Raw genomic sequence first — 19,224 nt, 5'->3', positions numbered from 1 at the left:
TTTTTTGTATAATTATTACAATGGACGTCTTGAATATATAGGCTTCTTTGTGTTAGATTTGGCCTGAGTCATATGCCAATATTGTGTATGATTGTTTCCCTTTTGTGACTATTTCTATCTTCCTTTGACTATACACAGCTTTGAGCACACCCCCTTCCTTCACTACCCTCGTTCCCTCCTCCCCTCTGGGGCTTTCTAAAATATTGTTGATATAATGACAAAGTGGTATTGTAAAATAAATGACAATACTCACCTCTATTGTTTCTATTGATTTTCATGAATTTGAGAAAAGTGTTACCAACTACGGTTGGCTGTGTGTGTTGTATTTAACATGTTTCCCTTGCGGGGACCCCTTCTTTACACATACCTTAATTACACTGGCCACGCCCCTTTGAGAGACCTTCCAGTTTTTTAATCCCACTTAAAGCCCTGTATATGGGTGTTAACATTCAACAGCGTGGAAAGCAATGGCGTTCGCCAATGGCGGGGCGAGTTCACAGTATATAAAACTGCAAAAAGAAAAGATAGTGAACAAGTTGCAGTGGCTCTAGCAGTGGCGTAGCTAGGGGGGGGGCGGTCGCGTGGCACTGGAGGCCCGTTGCTGCCTTTATAATTTATTTGGGGACACAGTGTCCCCAAATAAATTATAAAGGCCGCCACAATGGGCCACCAGTACCGCGCGCGCAGCCCAGTTTGAAAGTGCGCGCTGTACGCACCTGACCTGCACTGCTGCCAAAATTGCCGCCGCCGTTTGTGCTTGCTTGACTTCTGATTCCTCCCAGCCTCCAGGACCGTCAATCTTGTAGCGCGGGAGCACTACCAATAATGGCCCTGGGCATCATTTTGGCCAGCCCTCGCGATGAGACCATAGAAGTGACGCGGCATGCGCTTCACCACTATGAGCTCTCGTAAGGAGTCAATTCTCGCCTGGGGAAGTTAGGGGCAGTGCTGCTGGGCGATTTGCTGGCTGCTGCATTGCAGCAGAAGAGAACCAAGTTCAAACCAAACCCTACCTGCCCTAGAGAGTAGACCCTGGCGCGAGTGAGGTAAGAGGAGAGCAGCAGGTGCTAGCTAAACGTTTTCAGAGGGGTAGGTGAGTGGCTCATCACCTCCGCCACAAATCCACTTTCATATGTGAGTGCATTTCCGCTGCGGATAAGAATCTTGATGACGCCGAAGTCCCTTTGACACAGTATGTCGAAGTCAATGTGAATTTTTTATTTAAGTTAAACCTCTAAGGAACTTGCAGTTCGCTCACAAAATCAGGCCAGTTGAATGTAAATAAGAACATTTTTAGGTGTATTAAATTTTATTTCAGACAGTCATTGATTAAGAATCATTCGCAAAGCAACAGGTCTCGCTTCCCTTAGTAGTATAATGGAAAAGCTAATAGATCTAGCTTCTTGTTGGTAATAAGTGATTTGTTTGTCTGCTGCTTCTAACTGTTCCAGAATGAAAGTATCATATTGAAGCCATCTCTCGAGCTACAATTATATGGATGTTGGGAGCAGTGTCCGTTTGTTCAACAGACTTCGTTCCCAGAATCAAGCTGTATCCTCAAAGAACAGTGTTATAAAAATGCATGTGCTTATTCTGTGAGCAAAAAAAGCTGTCAATCCAAAATCCACATGTTATCTAGACACCAAAATAAAACAAATGATTTCATAGGTGATTAGTGAATAGCCCTAGTGTGCCTTAAAGGCAAAACAGATGTGCTTCCTATACAATAAAGCCATAAACCAGAAATTAAAATGTGTGACTGATTTACAAGCTACAAGTAATGTTGCTTCTGCAGGCCAACCAAAGGACTACTTCTGCACCATCAACAATTAGAACACAAATGGACAACTTGCGGAATTCCACAGCCTTAATGGGCAGCCCAGACAAGCAATGGCATATCAAGGTAAGCCTACAGCAGCCAATAGCTGCAATGGGATGACCAAAGCCCCACTTTCCCTGTAATAGTTCACATACATAAGTTTTAAAAGTATCAGTAACATAAGATCTCCCAGACAGACAAGGAAAACCTAAAAAGGTGTCTAATTATTGCTCAGTGCTGCAAGCCTGGTTTAAGGACATGTCACCCATGGGACGAACATTCACAGGAGTAGCACAGTCAAAATTCCGAATAGCTATTGACTACAGGGTGGTCCTGAGGAATAGGAGAATGAGACAGGAAAACAATGAGGCTTACAGACCATAGGAAACAAACTAAGGCAAGGAATACAAAAAATTGAGACATATATATCCCTGAACAGTGTCATGTATGTGTATGTTTCCATTGTGCTGAGGGGATTACCAGGTAATTGTTCACGCAGCTCTCTGATGGATGTCACATGCGGTTTTTCTGAGTCCCCAGATAGATCATGCAGTCGGTGTATTCAACTGTGTAGCCTTGGACCGTGTCATGTATGTGCAAGTAACATACATGATCGAGGTAACTATTAGCGGCGATACTACGTGCCTCTCGGACCACTTTCAAGTGCTCGTCGTCCATTTTATCCAGCACCCCTCCCCCCCCACGTCCCCCCTCAGGGGTGGCAATCTGAGGGATAGCCCCAGGCGCCACAAGCTCTAGGGTTAAGGGCCCACTGCACCCAAATTAAGGTTGCGGTTTACTGTTTAACCAGTGAACAGGGGGGCCCTCTCTCCTTCCTTGATCCAAGGCCAGAGCACCCATCATTCTGCAAGGTGACAAAGTGTTAATTTCTAGAAATAAGAATACGGGAGAGGTGATGAATATCTATTTTGAAACACATTCACCAGAAAAGGCTTAGATTAAAGTTACTATATGCAGAGAACCATCTTGGGAAATGCATCGGTAGGGAGGGGGGGGGAGGCACAGTTCAAGGAAAGAAGGACGCCTCCCGAAACTGTGCAGGCTGGGCTAGCACCACCTACAAACAGAGCTGCCTCTGTTAAGAAGCACGCTGGGCTTGTTAGTATTAGGCTTAAACCAATGTCGTCATTTCCATACAAGCACAGCCAAATGTGGAGCCATTACTGACGAAATCAGCAAGCCTGAACAGGAACTGGGTGTCAACAGCATAAGGGTACAAGTCCAGGCCAAAGGGATGTCTGAGCCGGGGGTTCATATAAAGATGATACAGATAGGGTGAAAAATGTTATATTAAGAAAGCTATGTTGCCTTTAAGTAGAGGCTATCATTTCCGCATGAATGAATGCTGCTTTAAAATAGTTTTTGTAGGGTACAAAATACCTAAAAAAAGCAAAACGGCGATTAACACCTGCCCAGATCAACGAGTAGGAGACTGGGGGCAGAAACCCTCAAAAAGTCATAAACTTAGTATATGTTGAAGAGGAGCGTATTCTTCAAAACAAAAATGTTAAATAACAATACTTGAATGACAAATACTTTGCTCTTCTATAAATTAATACCTCCGTGTTCATGAGTTTGAACGCTACTCACTATATCGATTTCGGAAGGATGACATGCAAAGTTGGCCTTGCAGAGAGTCCAACTTTTGAAAAAGGGTTATAGGAGGTGTCAGCAGTGAGCTTAACTCGCTGAACCATCTAGTTCATTAAAAGGGGCCATCCAGTAAGTGTCACAGTATGTCTCCGAGCTGAGTGCAGAACTGAAAAATTCTAGAGTGATTACTGTTGAATGTTCGAGACCAGGGCCATTTAAATTATGCAACTCTGTGGCTGCAGCATTTTCTGCATCATTATAGCTTTGCTGCATTTGCCACATAAGCCATCATCTGCTACATAATCTTCTGATAACCATTATTTTTATTATAGGTTAAATGGATCAAAAGTTACTAAAAATGCTGCAATGCATGTTGCTTCAAGCAGAAGCCCTTCACAAATGTTGACTAATAACTTTTCAATTAATTATTGATGGGGTTGGGTTTATGTTGAGATGGAAAAGTCCTCTGCATAGTAAAAGATGGGTAACACAGCCCCGAGTACCCAACTGTACTATTGTCTGGATCACAAATGCTGATATCATAGGCAAACAGGTTTCCTACGTGTGCGCCATGACTTCGGTCTCTCACACTGATTGCAGTTTTGTTTGAACAAGAGGGGCGCCCAAGAGCTACCCTTACCAAGAGTTAAGCAGCACTTGCACTGTGATGGCAGCATACCGTGTGGTGATTAGTAGCAGTAAATAGGTCCTTTTGAGGTCGAAGCCTCACACAGAGCGCAGCTGTCTGGTTTGCTAAAGACATCTACGGGACATTCGTAAAGCTTACCCAGGAATGTATTCCGCCCATTGTTCATCATTGGCTTTCTGGTTTGTAAGTCAAATTTGCTTGCTTTGTATTTAATGTACCTTTGTTTAATTTAGGCTGTCCGTCTTACAATAGTGCATCCCATAGAGCATAGACTGTTTACCAGCGATACATGTATTCTTCCACAAGTGCTTGTTTTGTGTAAACATGCCTTATAATTTTGTGCTTATCTTGCAACATTAGCTGTGCATTCAAAGACCAAGGTCAATTATCAAGCTTTGTCTTCCAAGGGAGCTTTGCGTTAACTTTTTTTTCTCTGACTTAAAAGAGGATTTATGTGACAATCCTGCTGGGTACCCATGTGTGAGGTAAGGCTGAAGGATGATATTTTCTTTTCTAGCAAACAACATTTAAATGTCAGTAAATGAACTGCACAAATATATCAGAATTAGGAAATCATAAATGAAGCATTTTTTTGTAATTCTGAAGTGTGCTGGAAATAACTATTTTAATACAATCAAAACAAATCAGTACATTTGGTGATGTTCCCACACATTATCATTGGTGCACTGTATAATTTTATCAGTAAAACTGTATGTCTGTGTAAATGTAATGGAAATTTCAATAGAACATGTGTTTTCTGTAATGGCAGTTCGCGATCAACCATGCATACTTCACTTATGACACACTACTACAAAACATACCACAACACAATATGACACACTATGACACTCTACTCTCCTCTACGCTACACCACTTCAGAAGGGGTCTCTTTGATTCAGTGATAGATCAAAAAGAATGGGCCTGGACACATCTTGGGAATTTTATTGGGCTGAGGAGGTAATCATAAAGTGAAGCCTGATTTACCTTTTGATGCACACATCACTGTGGCCGACAACCAGGTGCGAAATCTGGTCACTCCCATGAATTGTGTTGTGTGACAATCCAGAGTCTTTCCTGCTGTGACATACAGCCTTTCAGGAGGAAAGAAGGAAAGGGAAAATGTACACTTCAAAGGAAGCAGAACCCTAACATAAATCTTCAAAGACTCAGACCTTAAATCACATTTGGTGTCTGGAAATGGACTAAAAGAAGTGGAGGTTGAGACACAACATTTGTCATCTGCTAAGGAGCCACACGAGGTGTGTGAGAAGTGGATGGTCTGCAAGACTTCTGACTGTGACCAGGACTGGGGGCAAAGGCCTTCTAGTCTTCCTTTTGAGTGAGGGGACATCACCCAGGGATAACCTAGCCTGGAGCACGAGCCCCTGTCTGCTTGCCAAGACCAGTGTGGCCTGTGAGGAAGAGGAGAGCATTGGAGGGAGCAAGGTTCAGCGGGGAGCCCTACCGAGAAGACTCCCTGATGGATGTGCACTGATCAGCTCATTGCCGGGGTGCAGGAGAGATCCGTTAACCCTCATATGCCAGGAGCAGGTCGCTGTGACCTGAGCAGTGTTGTGAGCGCCGTGCGGGAAGCACCTGGGCTGCACCTCCTCGTTGCCGTGACCTCGTATGCCAGAAAGGGCCACCATTTAACTATTTGTTGCCAGAGTGTCAAGACTTGTGTCTGCCTTAATTGGTGCCCCTGTATTCTAGGAGTGGTTGCCTTGGTGAGGGTGTGTGCGCCGAAGGAGTCTGCACCTCAACTGGATGTGCACAGCACTCCAAATGCCAAAATGGGTTACTGTTACAACACTGCCAGAAGTTCGGGTCATTAACTCGACAGAAGATGGCGCTGTGACCAGCAGGTCAAGCATGCACACCAAGACCTGCATCTGACTGGTTACCCAAGGACCGTGAAGGACACCACAGGAGACATCACACTCTGAAGGACACCACAGGAGACATCACACTCTGGAGGATCAAATTCCACTCATTCCCTCATGAAAGGGGAAAAGTGGCTTACATCATCTTCGCAGAGTGGGAGCAACTCGGATAAGCCAGCAGCGCTGCTTGAGGGAGAAAGCCTGCACCTGCCGGGTGCTGCGGCATGTACCGCAAACAGCCCAACTTCGCCAATTAGGATCAGGACTTGTAAGCGCCTGCGGAGAGGGCACTCAGTGCACCACTGAACGTTTCCATACCGCCGAAGTGGGTAAGACTAATATTGGGCCTGTGGTGCCCCAGGAGATTCACTGCGGACAGTGCTGATGGACAGCCACTTTTGACTAATTCCTAAAGAGTCAAAGGGGAAGTCTTGAACAGGACCTATTAGTTAGCATTCCCTGCTTGCTGCCACTAGCAAATGGTGAATAATCCAGACCACCCTATGAGGAAGAGGGTAGGACAGGGATTTGCCTGGCAACTCCTAGAGCCCCAACCTGAAGGGGATTGCATTGTTGCTATGAATGTAACTATTCCTCTGAATATGTAGAACTAGAAATAAAGACTTATTTTTCTTACAAAAGTACGTATTTGACTAGCCATTGATTTATTGTTAGAGCTGTGGGAACTTTGAGTTACCGTGACGTACTTTGGTCCACCCCAGCTGCATAATACCAGGGGCCTTTTTGGAGATTCAAGAATTTAAGAATTTTTTCTTCCCCCTACACTCGATGTCCTCTTTAAGGCACCATTTCATTATTCTAGAAGAAGCCTTCAGAGGTATGGGGCAACCTCACAGAAATATGTAGGTGGGATGGCAGTGGAGGCCAGCACAAAGGCACAATTTAAACTGGTGTGACAAGGACAGAATTTGTTTGTGTGTAGAGGCAGTCAGGCCACTGAAAGCTTGCACCAGGATTGAGCAAGTTACCTGGCTCAGCTTGAGGTCCTTTTAGACCCTCAAGCCCACAATGAGCCAATCTTTCAGTTGGCTCAGCCTGCCACTAATGCTCTAACATCATGGACAAGGAATTAAAAACAAAGCAGTGACATTTGATTTAAAAAAGGAGAGGAAGTCAATATAGTGGCTGAATTGCACAATGTTAAACTAGAAAACCTGGGATCAATCCCAACTTCCGCACTTGAACAAATTGTTTGATCCTAGGCAATATTTTATTTCACTAAGTCTCCTTTTGCTTCATTATCACACAACAACACATTTAAATATGTGAGTTGAGGATGAATGTGGTACAAAAATCTCTTGTGTTTGTTCAATAGACTATTATAATGTTCCATGATAAGAATCAAGGCCACATATACGATACACATGACAAATGACTTCTCGCTAAGTTAACTAGTAATATTGTCTTGGGGGGTGAATGTTTAAGGTAACACTTAAAAACTATCGCTTTTAATAAATGCCTCTCAATGTGATGATATAATCTGATGTACTAAAGTTAACTTTCCTCCTATTAAAGAAATACACTTTTTAAAATTATATTTTTATATAACTGTTGCTTGATTTACATGCCAAATATTTTCAAAGCTCGGCTCATGTACGTGCCCTTAGTAGAGGTGGTCGAGCCACAGATAGCTCAAGCCAGATGCCTGGCTCTGGCTCAACTCTAGGCCCTCTTGGAACCCAGAGCCCAAAACGAGCCAAACTTTAATTGGAGGCCATGTGACTTAGTGGCTACAGCTGCTGACCATGCAACCTTGGGAACCAGTTTTGAAACCCAGAATCTACTCACCATCCGGTAAATCCCAGCAAATCTCTCCGTGCCAACAAAAAAAAGGTGCAACACACACTGAAGTGCTCTTATGCCCTTGGGCAAGGTTTAAAATATGTAAAACTGGCAAAAATAAAATGTGGATTTTGTCTATTACTGTTCAGGACAAAGCATTAACTTTTGATGTTAGAAAGAGATGCCCATTAAGCTGCAGACCTGCATGGCCGAAACTGTAGCACACTGAGGAACCACACCATTTTGGATCTCGCGGTAAACTGCACCAAAATCGTACATAATGGTCTTGGGCCCAAGAAACACATGATCGAAAACATGTAAGGTGGGTTTGCACACAGTAACTAAAGTTTCAGCTTTCTCGAACCTTGGAGTATTTGTTTGATTGACATACTAACTGGAAACACCTGGTTGTATCTAAAAAATGTAACACGTTAAGGCATCAGATGCGATACAAAGATTTGCACAGCAGTTTCGGTATCGCCGACCACAGTACCGTATTGTCCCGCGTATAAGACGACTGGGCGTATAAGACGACCCCCTCCCTACTTTTCTTGTTAAAATATAGGATTTGGGCTATACTCGCCGTATAAGACTACCCCTCTTCCAACGCACACCAAATAAAAATTAAAAAACATAGACGCGCACGGTGGCTCAGCTAGAGGGTGCCTGTCCCTGAAGTTACAGCACGCCGTATACCAGCATATTTATTTAGGTATTTATTTACCGGTATTTATTTTATGCGTTTTTATATAGCGCTGACTTTACCCGAAGGTGTCAGAGCGCTTCACAATAGGAACAGAACTGATACATGAGGAGAACATTACGAGTGAACAAATTACAAAAGCAAACGCTAAGTTACATGAGACGACACCTGGCGTATAAGACGACCCCCGACTTTCGAGAAGATTTTCATGGATTAAAAAGTCGTCTTATACGCCGGACAATACGGTACCCTAAATAAGGTGTACAAGGCAAAATGTGTATCTAAGGCATTATATGGCAGTGAAGTGAGGGTGTATTTGAGCTGATAGCATTCAGTCTGTCGAAATTTTGTTTTTAAGAAGGGTTTTCCAGGTTCCTCAATGCACACTGGCATGCTCTGTACACGATGAATTAGTTCAGTATATAGTTGATACGATCGCTTGTAGGCCTAATATGATGGATTAAGATATGGAGAAGCAGGCAATCTCAGTTGAATAGGCTTATTTTGAAGGACTGTCTATCCAGTGCTCATTTTCTTAAACAGAAGGAACCAGGAGCTTTTTTAATCAGGTCCTGCACATATACTCCCAAATACGACACGAAAATTGTCAATGTGCAGTTCCTAATTGTGAAGGAGTGCTCAGGTCTGTTATGGATTGCCCTCACACACCCCGGAGGATGTCATGCTTCACCACTGGGCCTGCTCCTCATTGGGCTGGTGCTGCAATGCCCGACGGGCACCCGCGAAGGGGCTTTATAGCAGAGATCTTTTTTTGATGAAGTCGTTGGGTGTGTGAGGGTATGAGGACAGGGTAGTGTAGTGAGTGTGCAGTGTAGTTTAAAATAGGTCTAGTACTGCCCTTAGCAATAATTTTATTCTGGGGGTGCAAAAACCTAGCTAAAAACTGCGAGTCCTGCCTAAAGGTAATGGTCCTGCAGATCTATCTGGTGCAAGTCGTCGACATGTTTTTTGCCTAAGAAAGGCCCTAGCGGGTCGGGTGGTAATTCTTCAGGTCCGTTGCAAAAAAGAGAAGGTGATCTCGACTCTTACACTACCGCAATGCTGGTTCTGAACGTCACGGGGTAAGCAGCGTTGCTGTTTTTCACCGGGTCATTTGGCCTGGAGTTCCGTGACCCCCCTGTACTCTGGCAGGGTTAAAAAAATGGTAATGTGAAAAGGCTGTCACAGGTGTGTAATGGACCTTGACAGTTTCCACATGTGAAGTGTACTGAAAAGCTTGACGTTTTTCATGCCTATTGGTGCAGGAGGGATCCGTGGCATTTCCTCAGGACCAGGAAAAGATAGTGACTTCAACACTGCACCAGTGCGGCTTTGTATTTAATGATATAAGAAGGGGAAGAGTAAAGCCCACTGATGAAGCATGACACTTATCTGGGTGTGTGTGAACTCTATCTTCCATTTAGGAAGACCCTCCCTTAACTGCCTAGTATCCACCTACACGTCACAGCAGACACCCACCTTCCTTCATATTTGTGTGTAATCAGATTTTAGGTGTAATCCACAAGTGTTTTGGTTTACTGACTTAATTCCATCATCAGTCTAAGGAAAGAATACAAGTTCATACAGCACTTTGGAATTACCTTGTTGACATTCTTAGGGCAATATAACGTCAAAGGAAATCTCTCTGTGTTCTCTTACTTACACACACCCTGTTCGCCTTTACATAAACAATAAACCTGTTGTTGAATTACTTTTCATCAAAGAAGCAGGCCGAGTTCATCGTGAAGGACCAGTGAAAGTATTTGAGTTGTGAACTACTAACAAAACAAATATTTTGAAGAGCGTTTTGCAAGAACAGCTCTTCCACTGGCTTATATTATGCACATGCTACATTACTCCTGGTGCACATTCCTAAAAGTTTAGATCCATGCAGGCGTTCGAAGTACCAGAAAAGTATAGAACTTCTGTCAGACAAGATCCACGTTATGCATAAGAATCTCTTTCAGTCCTGTCTTTCTTTGCATTCCGGGACTTGTGGTACTGCGTTTATAATGGGGAAAACCAAAACCAAAAGTACCACAAGAGAGAACAAGTAGTCACACACTTTATATAATACAGTGTAAGGGGCGGGTGTCAAGCAAAGAGCTTTAAGTGGAACGGGTCCCGCCAGGCTTCAGACCCAGTAGTAATTAAAAACAGAATTTGAAATGGGTCCTTCTGAAGAGCTATGTTCATGTCCCTAATTTTACAGCAAGATAACACTGATCATTTTCTGAACAATTTATGTAAAAAACATTAAGGTAATCAAGGTCAACTATTTAGTTCATGTTTCAGATGGTTTACTTAATCTTGCATTTCCTAAGCATGTTAGCTGTTTGCAGGATGTTGGGTTTCTGTATTTTTTTCATGGACCATACTTCTCTTGTATAGTGCATACTTTGAATTGAGAAGCCTCTAGTACCCAAATTACGTGACTGTTGCACAGTCTACGTTTGTGCCATGGTGCACCTTTAAGCAGGAATACCGGGCTCAAACAGACAATGTGAAATATTACAATTAATGTGCTGTCCCTAGGGCAGATGCGAACTTGTGGCTACCCTGGGGCAAGAGCATTAGTGGAATACGGAGCGGCTGCTTTAATCAGCCACTCCATGTTCCACAGTTGCAACTGGCACCCGACCTGCACTTACTGTGGTGACCCTGCAGGCGGGTGGAGTTAAGTGACTGCATTGCCTGCAAGGCGAATGTCATTTGCCACCTCCAGGTGGCTATTCTGCAGTGGAGGACTACATATGAGCCACTGTTCTGTGGTACACCATCAGTGCTCCTCCCAAAGGCCTGTTTGCCTCTGGGCATCAATTGATATAGGGCAGGGGTGCAAAGGCAAAGTGATTCCCTCATCTTCATGGGGCTGTGACCCCGGGCAAGTGAGGGAACGTCTTCTCAGGATAACGCTGGTCCTAAATGTCCGTCGGCACCATCTGTGTTACAGAAGGGGATTCACAAGCATCTGTGGCCCCTTCTGCAAAACTACAATACCATGGGGCGCAGAAAACGAACGCAGATGGCTGTTGTGCCCGAAAACTTGTGTGTTTAAAAATGCCCAAGATTAGGAGCTCTAGAGTTGAAACTGAAGGAAGTGCGAGTTTCTTACAGTGCCTGTCGGTAGGCCAGAAAGGTGTTCAGAATACATGGTCATCTAGCCCTTGGCCTCTCTGCAGAACACACAGAATAACGGTCACATATTCAAGTTGCAATTGATTCTCCACAAACCTGGCTAAAGGAAGTATCACAGTTGTCAAAATAGTGGCAAGCAAAAGTGTGTATATATGTGTATATATATATATATATATATATATATATATATATATATACAGTTCTTATAGGGGAGTCGTGCGTTATGTGTTTGTGGGCCATAAAGGGAAAACAATGCGAGGAAGTGCATTCAGAAAGAGAGGAGGTGTAGGATATGCAAGATGGCCAAGAATTGGAGAGAAAAAGGCGCACTTGTCTAACATAAAGTAAACACACCAGAAGCGACTGAAGCACTCTGAAGACCACGACCCCTTCCACAGAGCCAGTCATGTTTAATGCACAGTGTCACGATTTCAGAACTGGAACATTTTCAATATTATATTACAACAAAATAATAGTGGTCACTCATTTACCTTAAACAGTTAGCAACCATTGACAAAGCCAGTAGTCCTGGATTGTTCTCAGTGGCGTAGCAAGGTACGGTGGTATACGGTGCGGGAAATTTCTCGTCACCCCCGGCTTGACAAAATGGCGAAAATATGTGTTTAAAACACATATTTTTGCCATTTTGTCACCCCCCCCTCTGTGATGACACCCGTCGCGGCCCACACCAACCACACCTGTGTAACTGATTGTTCTAGGTGTATATAAGTTGCTGTATTATATATTGGAAGCAAGAACAAGACTCCGAGGGAAGCCAAAATATAGATTGGGGGTACATTATGGGAATCACAGAAATTAAGTTTATGTGTTTAAGCCACGCCCTTAATTACTTAGGCTGCACCCCTTTTAAAGACCCCACACTTTTTACATCCCACTTAAAACCCTAGTCATGCTGCTCATACAGCCGAAATGGAACAGTTGTGGTTTCAGTGCTAACTCCCACATTGCCCCATCCCTTGTCACCCCCAGTCCCCGCCTGTCATTTGCCCCTGTTCCCTCCAGGTCCGGGACCGGACAGCTTCATTACAGAAATGCTTTGCAGTTTTACACATAATTCCCTTTCCCTCCTCTGATAAACAAACCGAGTCTCGCAACGGACTCTGACCCGTCTGTGACTCGCTTTCTGATGTCTTTACTCCCTTTAAAGAAATGTGTTTCCATTACACTTCTCTCTACAGCTGAAAGATATAGCCACGCCCCCTCGGTGGGGGTTGCTTGCTCTGAAAACAATGCAAATGCCCACATTTAAAAAATAAAAGGAGCCACGCTGGGTCAGGCAGGGCAGAGGCCAGCGTCGCTCAAAGCTGTGGGCACCGTGGTATGTGCGCAACGCACCCCGCTTCCTGGAGTCTGCCAGTTTACAGTGCCAGCCGTCCCAGACTTGCCCACACTGCATTGTTTCCGTGGTTAATAAACGCCCGCTGGCCAGGGGCTGCTCCTGCGAGTGAAGCTCTGTGTTCCGGGCTAAGTTTGGCCAAAGCCCCGTGTAACTTTGGGACGCGTTCAGAAGCCTGGCGTCTCCATGCGGATACCAGTGCGCAATAATGAAGGCTCACAGATTGTTTCTTTTATTGATGCAGCCAGAAACACATCCATTTACCCGTCTGTAATTACTTTTAAATAAAGATGGAAACAGAAAGCAGATTTTACTTTCCTCTATGTGAATGGATATATCAGGTGTGGCTAAAATCCATCGAAGTAAGACTGGACGTTTATTGCAATTAGATACCGAAAAATCCGAGTAGTAGCTTCATTTTTCAAAATACAAAATCATAAGTAAGGGCAAACTGCTAAAAAGAGCAAAAATAACTTAGGATACATACAGGCATATCTGTAAAAAAAATACATTCCACCATTACCTTAATTGCACGTTCTTACCAGTTACGGTGAGCTCGTTTTATGGGAGATATTCTTTTATGTTTAGAGAGAGAACATTAGCTCAGACAAATCAATCAATTGATTCAATACAATCATGGCTGACAGCCCCCTTTATTAACTCGGCCAGCGCTCGGGTAGTAATGGTCTAATACAAATATACTCTGTACACGTCAAGTCCTCTCTAAACACTCCTGGGCGCGCTTACCTTTGACAGGAGGCAGCAGGGAGTCCAGCAGCAGGACGGCGGTCACAAGGTGCAGGGGCAGCCTGCTGCCTCGCTGCATGGTGACCGAGGTGGGGGCCAGGCGGAGGAGGTTGACTGGAGGCCGCCTCAGAGAGATCCCAGATGGAAGGAAGTTGGAGGCAGCATCGGGCTTCCAGCTATTGAGTAAGGCGCCGCCGCGGTACCTGTTTGCAGAGGGGCACACCAGTTGCAGAGGGTCACACCAGTTGCAGAGGGTCACACCAGTTGCAGAGGGTCACACCAGTTGCAGAGGGTCACACCAGTTGCAGAGGGTCACACACGTTGCAGAGGGTCACCCAAGTTGCAGAGGGTCACCCCCGTTGCAGAGGGTCACCCAAGTTGCAGAGGGTCACCCCCGTTGCAGAGGGTCACCCAAGTTGCAGAGGGTCACCCAAGTTGCAGAGGGTCACCCAAGTTGCAGAGGGTCACCCAAGTTGCAGAGGGCCACACAGCAGGCAAAAGTCACGCGACTCCAAGAAAGACAGAGCTCCAGCTCTCCATGAGACTAGCCATACCCTGCCAATCCTTATACAATTCCTACAATGCCTACCACAAGGCCGACAGAGGGGCAACAATGACAGACGTGTCCGGTCCGGTGTAGTGTGATCCCGCAGGGGAAGGCTGTACAATCCCACCTTTGCCGTCCGGCCAGCGCCTGGGCAGTGTGAGAAGATCCAGAGCCGGCGTCGCCGTGATGCCCAGTCCTGAGCCGTGTGATCCTCTGCAGAGTTGGAGTGGATTGTTTCCACAATGTATCCGATGCTGTGGTGCAGTTCTCAAGGCCGGGCTCCGTGCTCGCAGTTCCCGGTGCTGTGCAGCGCGGGGCAGGGGTGGGTGCCACCTCCCTGTGCAGGGCAGAGGGGTTTCCCGTGCTGCCGGGCAGAGCGTGCGGTGGGGGCACCCTGTGCCAGTGGTCAGGGATCGGGGTGCCCGGTCCTCCCCAGGCCGAGGAACTGTCCCCGATGAACCCCTCCGAGTCTCAGCATTCCTGGCTGACAGGTTAAGAGGATTATTGCCCGGCGCGCAGCCTCGCCCTGCCCGTGGGTCCGCGGAGGGTGTGCCAGGCTCGGGGCTCCCGTGGGTGATCCTGTCACAGTTCCAGAGCCCCCTCCGTGGCTCCTCTGCGCTCCCCCAACGCCTCCGGCTCCTTCTCCTCCTTTCACTCCGTCCCGCGGGCTTCTCCAAGAAACTTTCAGCTCCTCCTGGGAAAGGCGCAGGGTCTGAATCTGGAGTCTCCGCCCCCAGCCGCCAATCAGGGCAGCCGGGCTGTTAACTCTTTCCCTCCCGCGGCGGAGCAGCCAGAGATGCAGGGGGTCCAAGAGAAGCCCCCGAGAGAGCAGCGCATTGGTTTTAAAGCCACATTTCTGCTCCCAAGAGGACCTGTCCGAAATCCACACCGGGGTGGGTGAGGCGGGAGCGCTTTCAGAGGAAAATCATGAGAATATCCCACATCGGGCGGGTCCAAGTCTCAGCATGGGGGTGTCTGCTGAAGAAGGACAAGTGGACGAGGGAGAAAGGAAGCCCCTTTAGACGGAACTGAGAGTGGAGTGTGATGGAGTCCGCATAGAACCACTTAAAGGAAACCTCTGCCTGCATTCCTGTAACAGGCACTTCTTGCGACAAAGATCCTGCATCAGTGTCATATTAGGTCTTTCAGAGCCCCCTGCTATCAATCAATCAATCAATGAACTTGTAAAGCGCACTACTTACCCGTGAGGTTCTCAAGGCGCTGAGGGGAGGGGGTGCCGCTACTGCTGGAAGAGCCAGGTCTTGAGGAGTCTTCTGAAGGCGAGTAGGTCTTGGATCTGCCGTAGGTGGTAAGGGAGGGTGTTCCAGGTCTTGGCGGCGAGGTAGGAGAAGGATCTGCTGCCGGAGGTATATTTCGTTGGATGAGGGGGACAGCGGCGAGGGCGAGGCTGGCGGAGCGGAGCTGGCGGGTGGGGGTGTGGAAGCTGAGTCTGTTGTTCAGGTAGCCTGGTCCGGTGTTGTGGAGTGCCTTGTGGGCGTGGGTGAGGAGTTTGAAGGTCAAATCAAATTCAAAATAAGCTTTATTCGTTTTTTTGTTTAAAACCATAAAAGCAACAAGAAAAATTACATACATGTATAAATGTCATACAAGGTAAAAAGGAACCAACTATTAAAAACCAAATAAAATCTATTTAAAGGGTAGATGTTCAGTAGCACAAGGTTCATGGAATCCCCTTTCACCAAGAATTGTCCTTCGATGACCTTTGCCTTAGGGACGGATGGAGTCGGGGGCGATGGAGTCGGGGGCCAGGATAGAAATCATGCAAGTCCCAGATGCAAATGGGGCCATCTCCCTCTTTGGGCTGAGAGGAACGCAGATAGGGGACGATGTTCATACACTTAAATTTAATTAAAATCAGGTCGCCCGGGATGTCTTTGGGCGACGTACCTAGCCACCCCACCCTCCTGACACTCAGGATTCCACCATCTAAGGCAGATGGCAATGGTCTGTTTTGTTTTAGCCAGGCAATGGCTTTGTTTAGGAGGGCCTGTTGACTTTCAAATTTACCCTGGCTAGGTGCAGGGACCCCAGAGAGAACAGCCACATAAGGAGCGGCTTCTGGTGGTAAATTAATCCGATTCCTTCTTTCAAATACGGTCCTGGGAGCTTTATGGGGTACTGATATGGAGTTAAACGTAATGTTCCGGCCTCTCGGGTTAGGTATAGACTTGGGGGGATCAAGAATTTTAATTTTCGTGCGTATCGTGGGTTTGAATTTTTCATTATTGCTGGGGGGAATGGAGTGGATTGGTGTAACAGTTTTTACAGTTGGAGTATAGTTCCTTATTATAGTTTTTTCGATACTGGTCAACCTGTCTCCCAGTTCATTGATTTTTGTGACCAAGGGAGATAGTACAGATGTTAACAGTAGCTCGATCTGGGCCAGTAAGGTCGGTTGGAGTGGTAATGCGGAGTCAGGTATTCTACTCACAGCCTCGATCGGCAATGATGTAGGTGGGTTGGAGGGAGATAATGAGAGGCTAGTGCAAATTTTGTAAGAATTCTCAGTGTCATTATCTTTTGCCTCATCAACGTCTCTACCCACTATAGGGGGGTAGATACGTGTTGGACGTAATTCGTGCCACACAAGACATTCAGCTCCTCCCAGATGGACATGATGGAAGGAAGTCAGAGCTGGAACAACCACAATAAGTGTGAAATCTAATAAGAAGAAAAATGGAAACAACTCGGTACCTCCTCCTTCGTAGATGCCAAGTGGGGTGGTCCGTCCCGGCCTCCTTGTGCCTCTGAGGGCCGTAGAGGGCCCGCCCTTTGCCCGGGCTTAGCCCGGCGCCGTCCCGCGCGCGTCCCGCGGGGCGGGAGGTGTTCCACGCTCTTGAGGCGCCTCCAGGCGCAGCGGGAGCGTCACGAGCGCGCCAGGACCCGGGGCTGCTGGGAAATGAAGTTTTGTTTGTGCCCGACTTGGCCAGGAGAGTCCCTGTTTCTCCGTCGCGTTTGCCGTTTCCCTCACGGCTGTAAAGGTGAAGGGTTTACTTGGCCGTTCCCCTCACGGCTCCCCACCACTGCAGGTAAGGTTGGAAAATGATTGAAGGTGATCCTCTTGTTGACGGGGAGCCAGTGCAGGTCTCTTAGGTGGGATATGATGTGGCTGCGGCGGGGGACGTTGAGGATCAGTCGGGCGGAGGCGTTTTGGATGCGTTGTAGTCGTCACAGGTGTTTGGCCGGGATTCCAGCGTAGAGTGCATTACCGTAGTCCAGCCTGCTGCTGACGAGGGCTTGGGTCACCGTTCTTCTGGTTTCGGTCGGGATCCACTTGTAGATCCTGCGAAGCATACGGAGGGTGTTGTAGCAGGAGGAGGAGATGGCGTTGACCTGCTTCGACATGGAGAGGGAGGAGACGAGGATGAATTCTAGGTTGCGTGCGTGATCCGTGGGTGTTGGAGCAGTTCCCAGTGTGGTCGGCCACCAGGAGTCCTCCCAGGCGGAGGAGGTGGGGCCGAGGATGAGGACTTACGTTTTGTCCGAGTTCAGCTTCAGGTGGCTGCTCCTCATCCACTCGGCGACGGCCTTCATTCCCTTGTGGAGGTTGGTTTTGGCGGTTTGTGGGTCCTTGGTGAGGGAGAGGATGAGCTGGGTGTCGTCGGCGTAGGAGATGATGTTCAAGTTGTGCTGGCGGGCCACTTGTGCGAGGGGGGCCATGTAGACGTTGAACAGGGTCGGGCTGAGGGATGAGCACTGGGGTACGCCGCAGATGATGTCAGTGGCTTTGGATCGGAAGGGTGGGAGGCGGACTCTCTGGGTTCTGCCGGAGAGGAAGGACGTGGTCCAGTCCAGGGCCTTCTTCTGGATTCCGGCTTCTTGGGGGCGTGTTCTTAGTGTGCGGTGGCAGACCGTGTCGAAGGCGGCTGACAGGTCCAGGAGGATGAGGGCTGAAGTTTCGCCGTTGTCTAGTTGGCGCCTGATGTCGTCTGTGGCTGCGATGAGGGCTGTCTCGGTGCTGTGGTTTCGTCTGAATCCGGACTGGGATGGGTCTAGGATGTTGTTGTCCTTGAGGTGATGGGTCAGCTGCATGTTGGCGATTTTCTCGATGACCTTCGCCGGGAAGGGGAGCAGGGAGATGGGCCAGAAGTTCTTGAGGTCATTGGGGTCCGCCTAGGGCTTCTTGAGGAGGGCGTTGATTTCAGCGTGCTTCCAGCTTTCCGGGAAAGTCGCTGAGTTGAAGGAGACGTTGATGAACTTCCGTAGTTGGGGTGCGATGGTTGCATCAGCTTTGTTGAACTCGTGGTGTGGGCAGGAGTCTGTCGGGGATCCTGAGTGGATGGAGTTCATGACCTTGCGGGTTTCGTCGTCGTTGACGTAGGACCAGGAGGCTAGCTGGTTGATGCATGTGGCGTTTGTTGTGAGGTCTGTTGTGGTTGGGGTGGACGAGGTGTTGAAGCTGTCGTGGATGTCAGCGATCTTGCGATGGAAAAAGGTGGCCAGTGAGTCGCACAGATCTTGCGAGGGCGGGAAGTCGTTGGTGTTGGCGCTGGGGTTGGAGAGTTCCTTCACAATGTTAGAAAGCTCTTTGCTGTCATGTGCGTTGTTGTCCAGGCGGGCTTCGAAGGAAGATCTCTTGGCTGTTCTGATGAGGTGGTGATGTCTGCGAATGGCGTCCTTATGGCCTGCCTTGGCTGTCTGGTGTGTGGTCCTAGAGCCATTTCTCCTCCAGCTTCCGGCATATACGTTTGGAGGTCTGGAGTTCTTCGGTGAACCAGGCGGCTTTCTTGCTGGGGTGGTTGATGGAGGGTTTCTTGAGCGGGGCCATAGTGTTCGCGCAGTCGTCGATCCACTGTCTGAGTTACGGGCGGCGGCGGCGTCTGAGTCGGTGGGGTCGGTGGGTGGGTTCTGGGCGAGGGTGGAGGTCAGCTGGTCTTCAGTGACTTTGCTCCAGCAGTGGCGAGGCAGCAGTTGGGTGCGGTGGTGTGTTGTTGGTTTCTTGA

The 19,224-nt window shown here is 47.4% G+C and overlaps 1 protein-coding gene across 3 annotated transcripts in view; it reads right to left on the bottom strand.

Annotated features, from left to right (window-relative positions):
• The window catches only part of ITGB5 (integrin subunit beta 5), a 780,917-nt gene extending 765,962 nt beyond the window's left edge, over positions 1-14,955 (bottom strand). Inside the window, exons 1-2 of one of the 3 annotated variants that reach the window (XM_078682057.1) lie at positions 13,994-14,955; positions 13,714-13,916 (exon numbers count right to left, since the gene is read on the bottom strand). In XM_078682057.1, coding sequence (XP_078538183.1) covers positions 13,714-13,792 — 79 coding nt within the window. In that variant the 5' untranslated portion in view covers positions 13,793-13,916; positions 13,994-14,955. Of the gene's footprint in view, positions 1-13,713 lie in introns of all 3 variants that reach the window. The other 2 variants (XM_078682058.1, XM_078682059.1) reach the window with 2 other exon arrangements.
• Positions 14,956-19,224: the final 4,269 nt, after the last annotated feature.

Source organism: Lissotriton helveticus, chromosome 3_1 (genome assembly GCF_964261635.1).
Source record: "Lissotriton helveticus chromosome 3_1, aLisHel1.1, whole genome shotgun sequence".
Lineage (NCBI taxonomy): Eukaryota > Metazoa > Chordata > Amphibia > Caudata > Salamandridae > Lissotriton > Lissotriton helveticus.
This window is presented reverse-complemented; position numbering and strand designations above follow the sequence as displayed.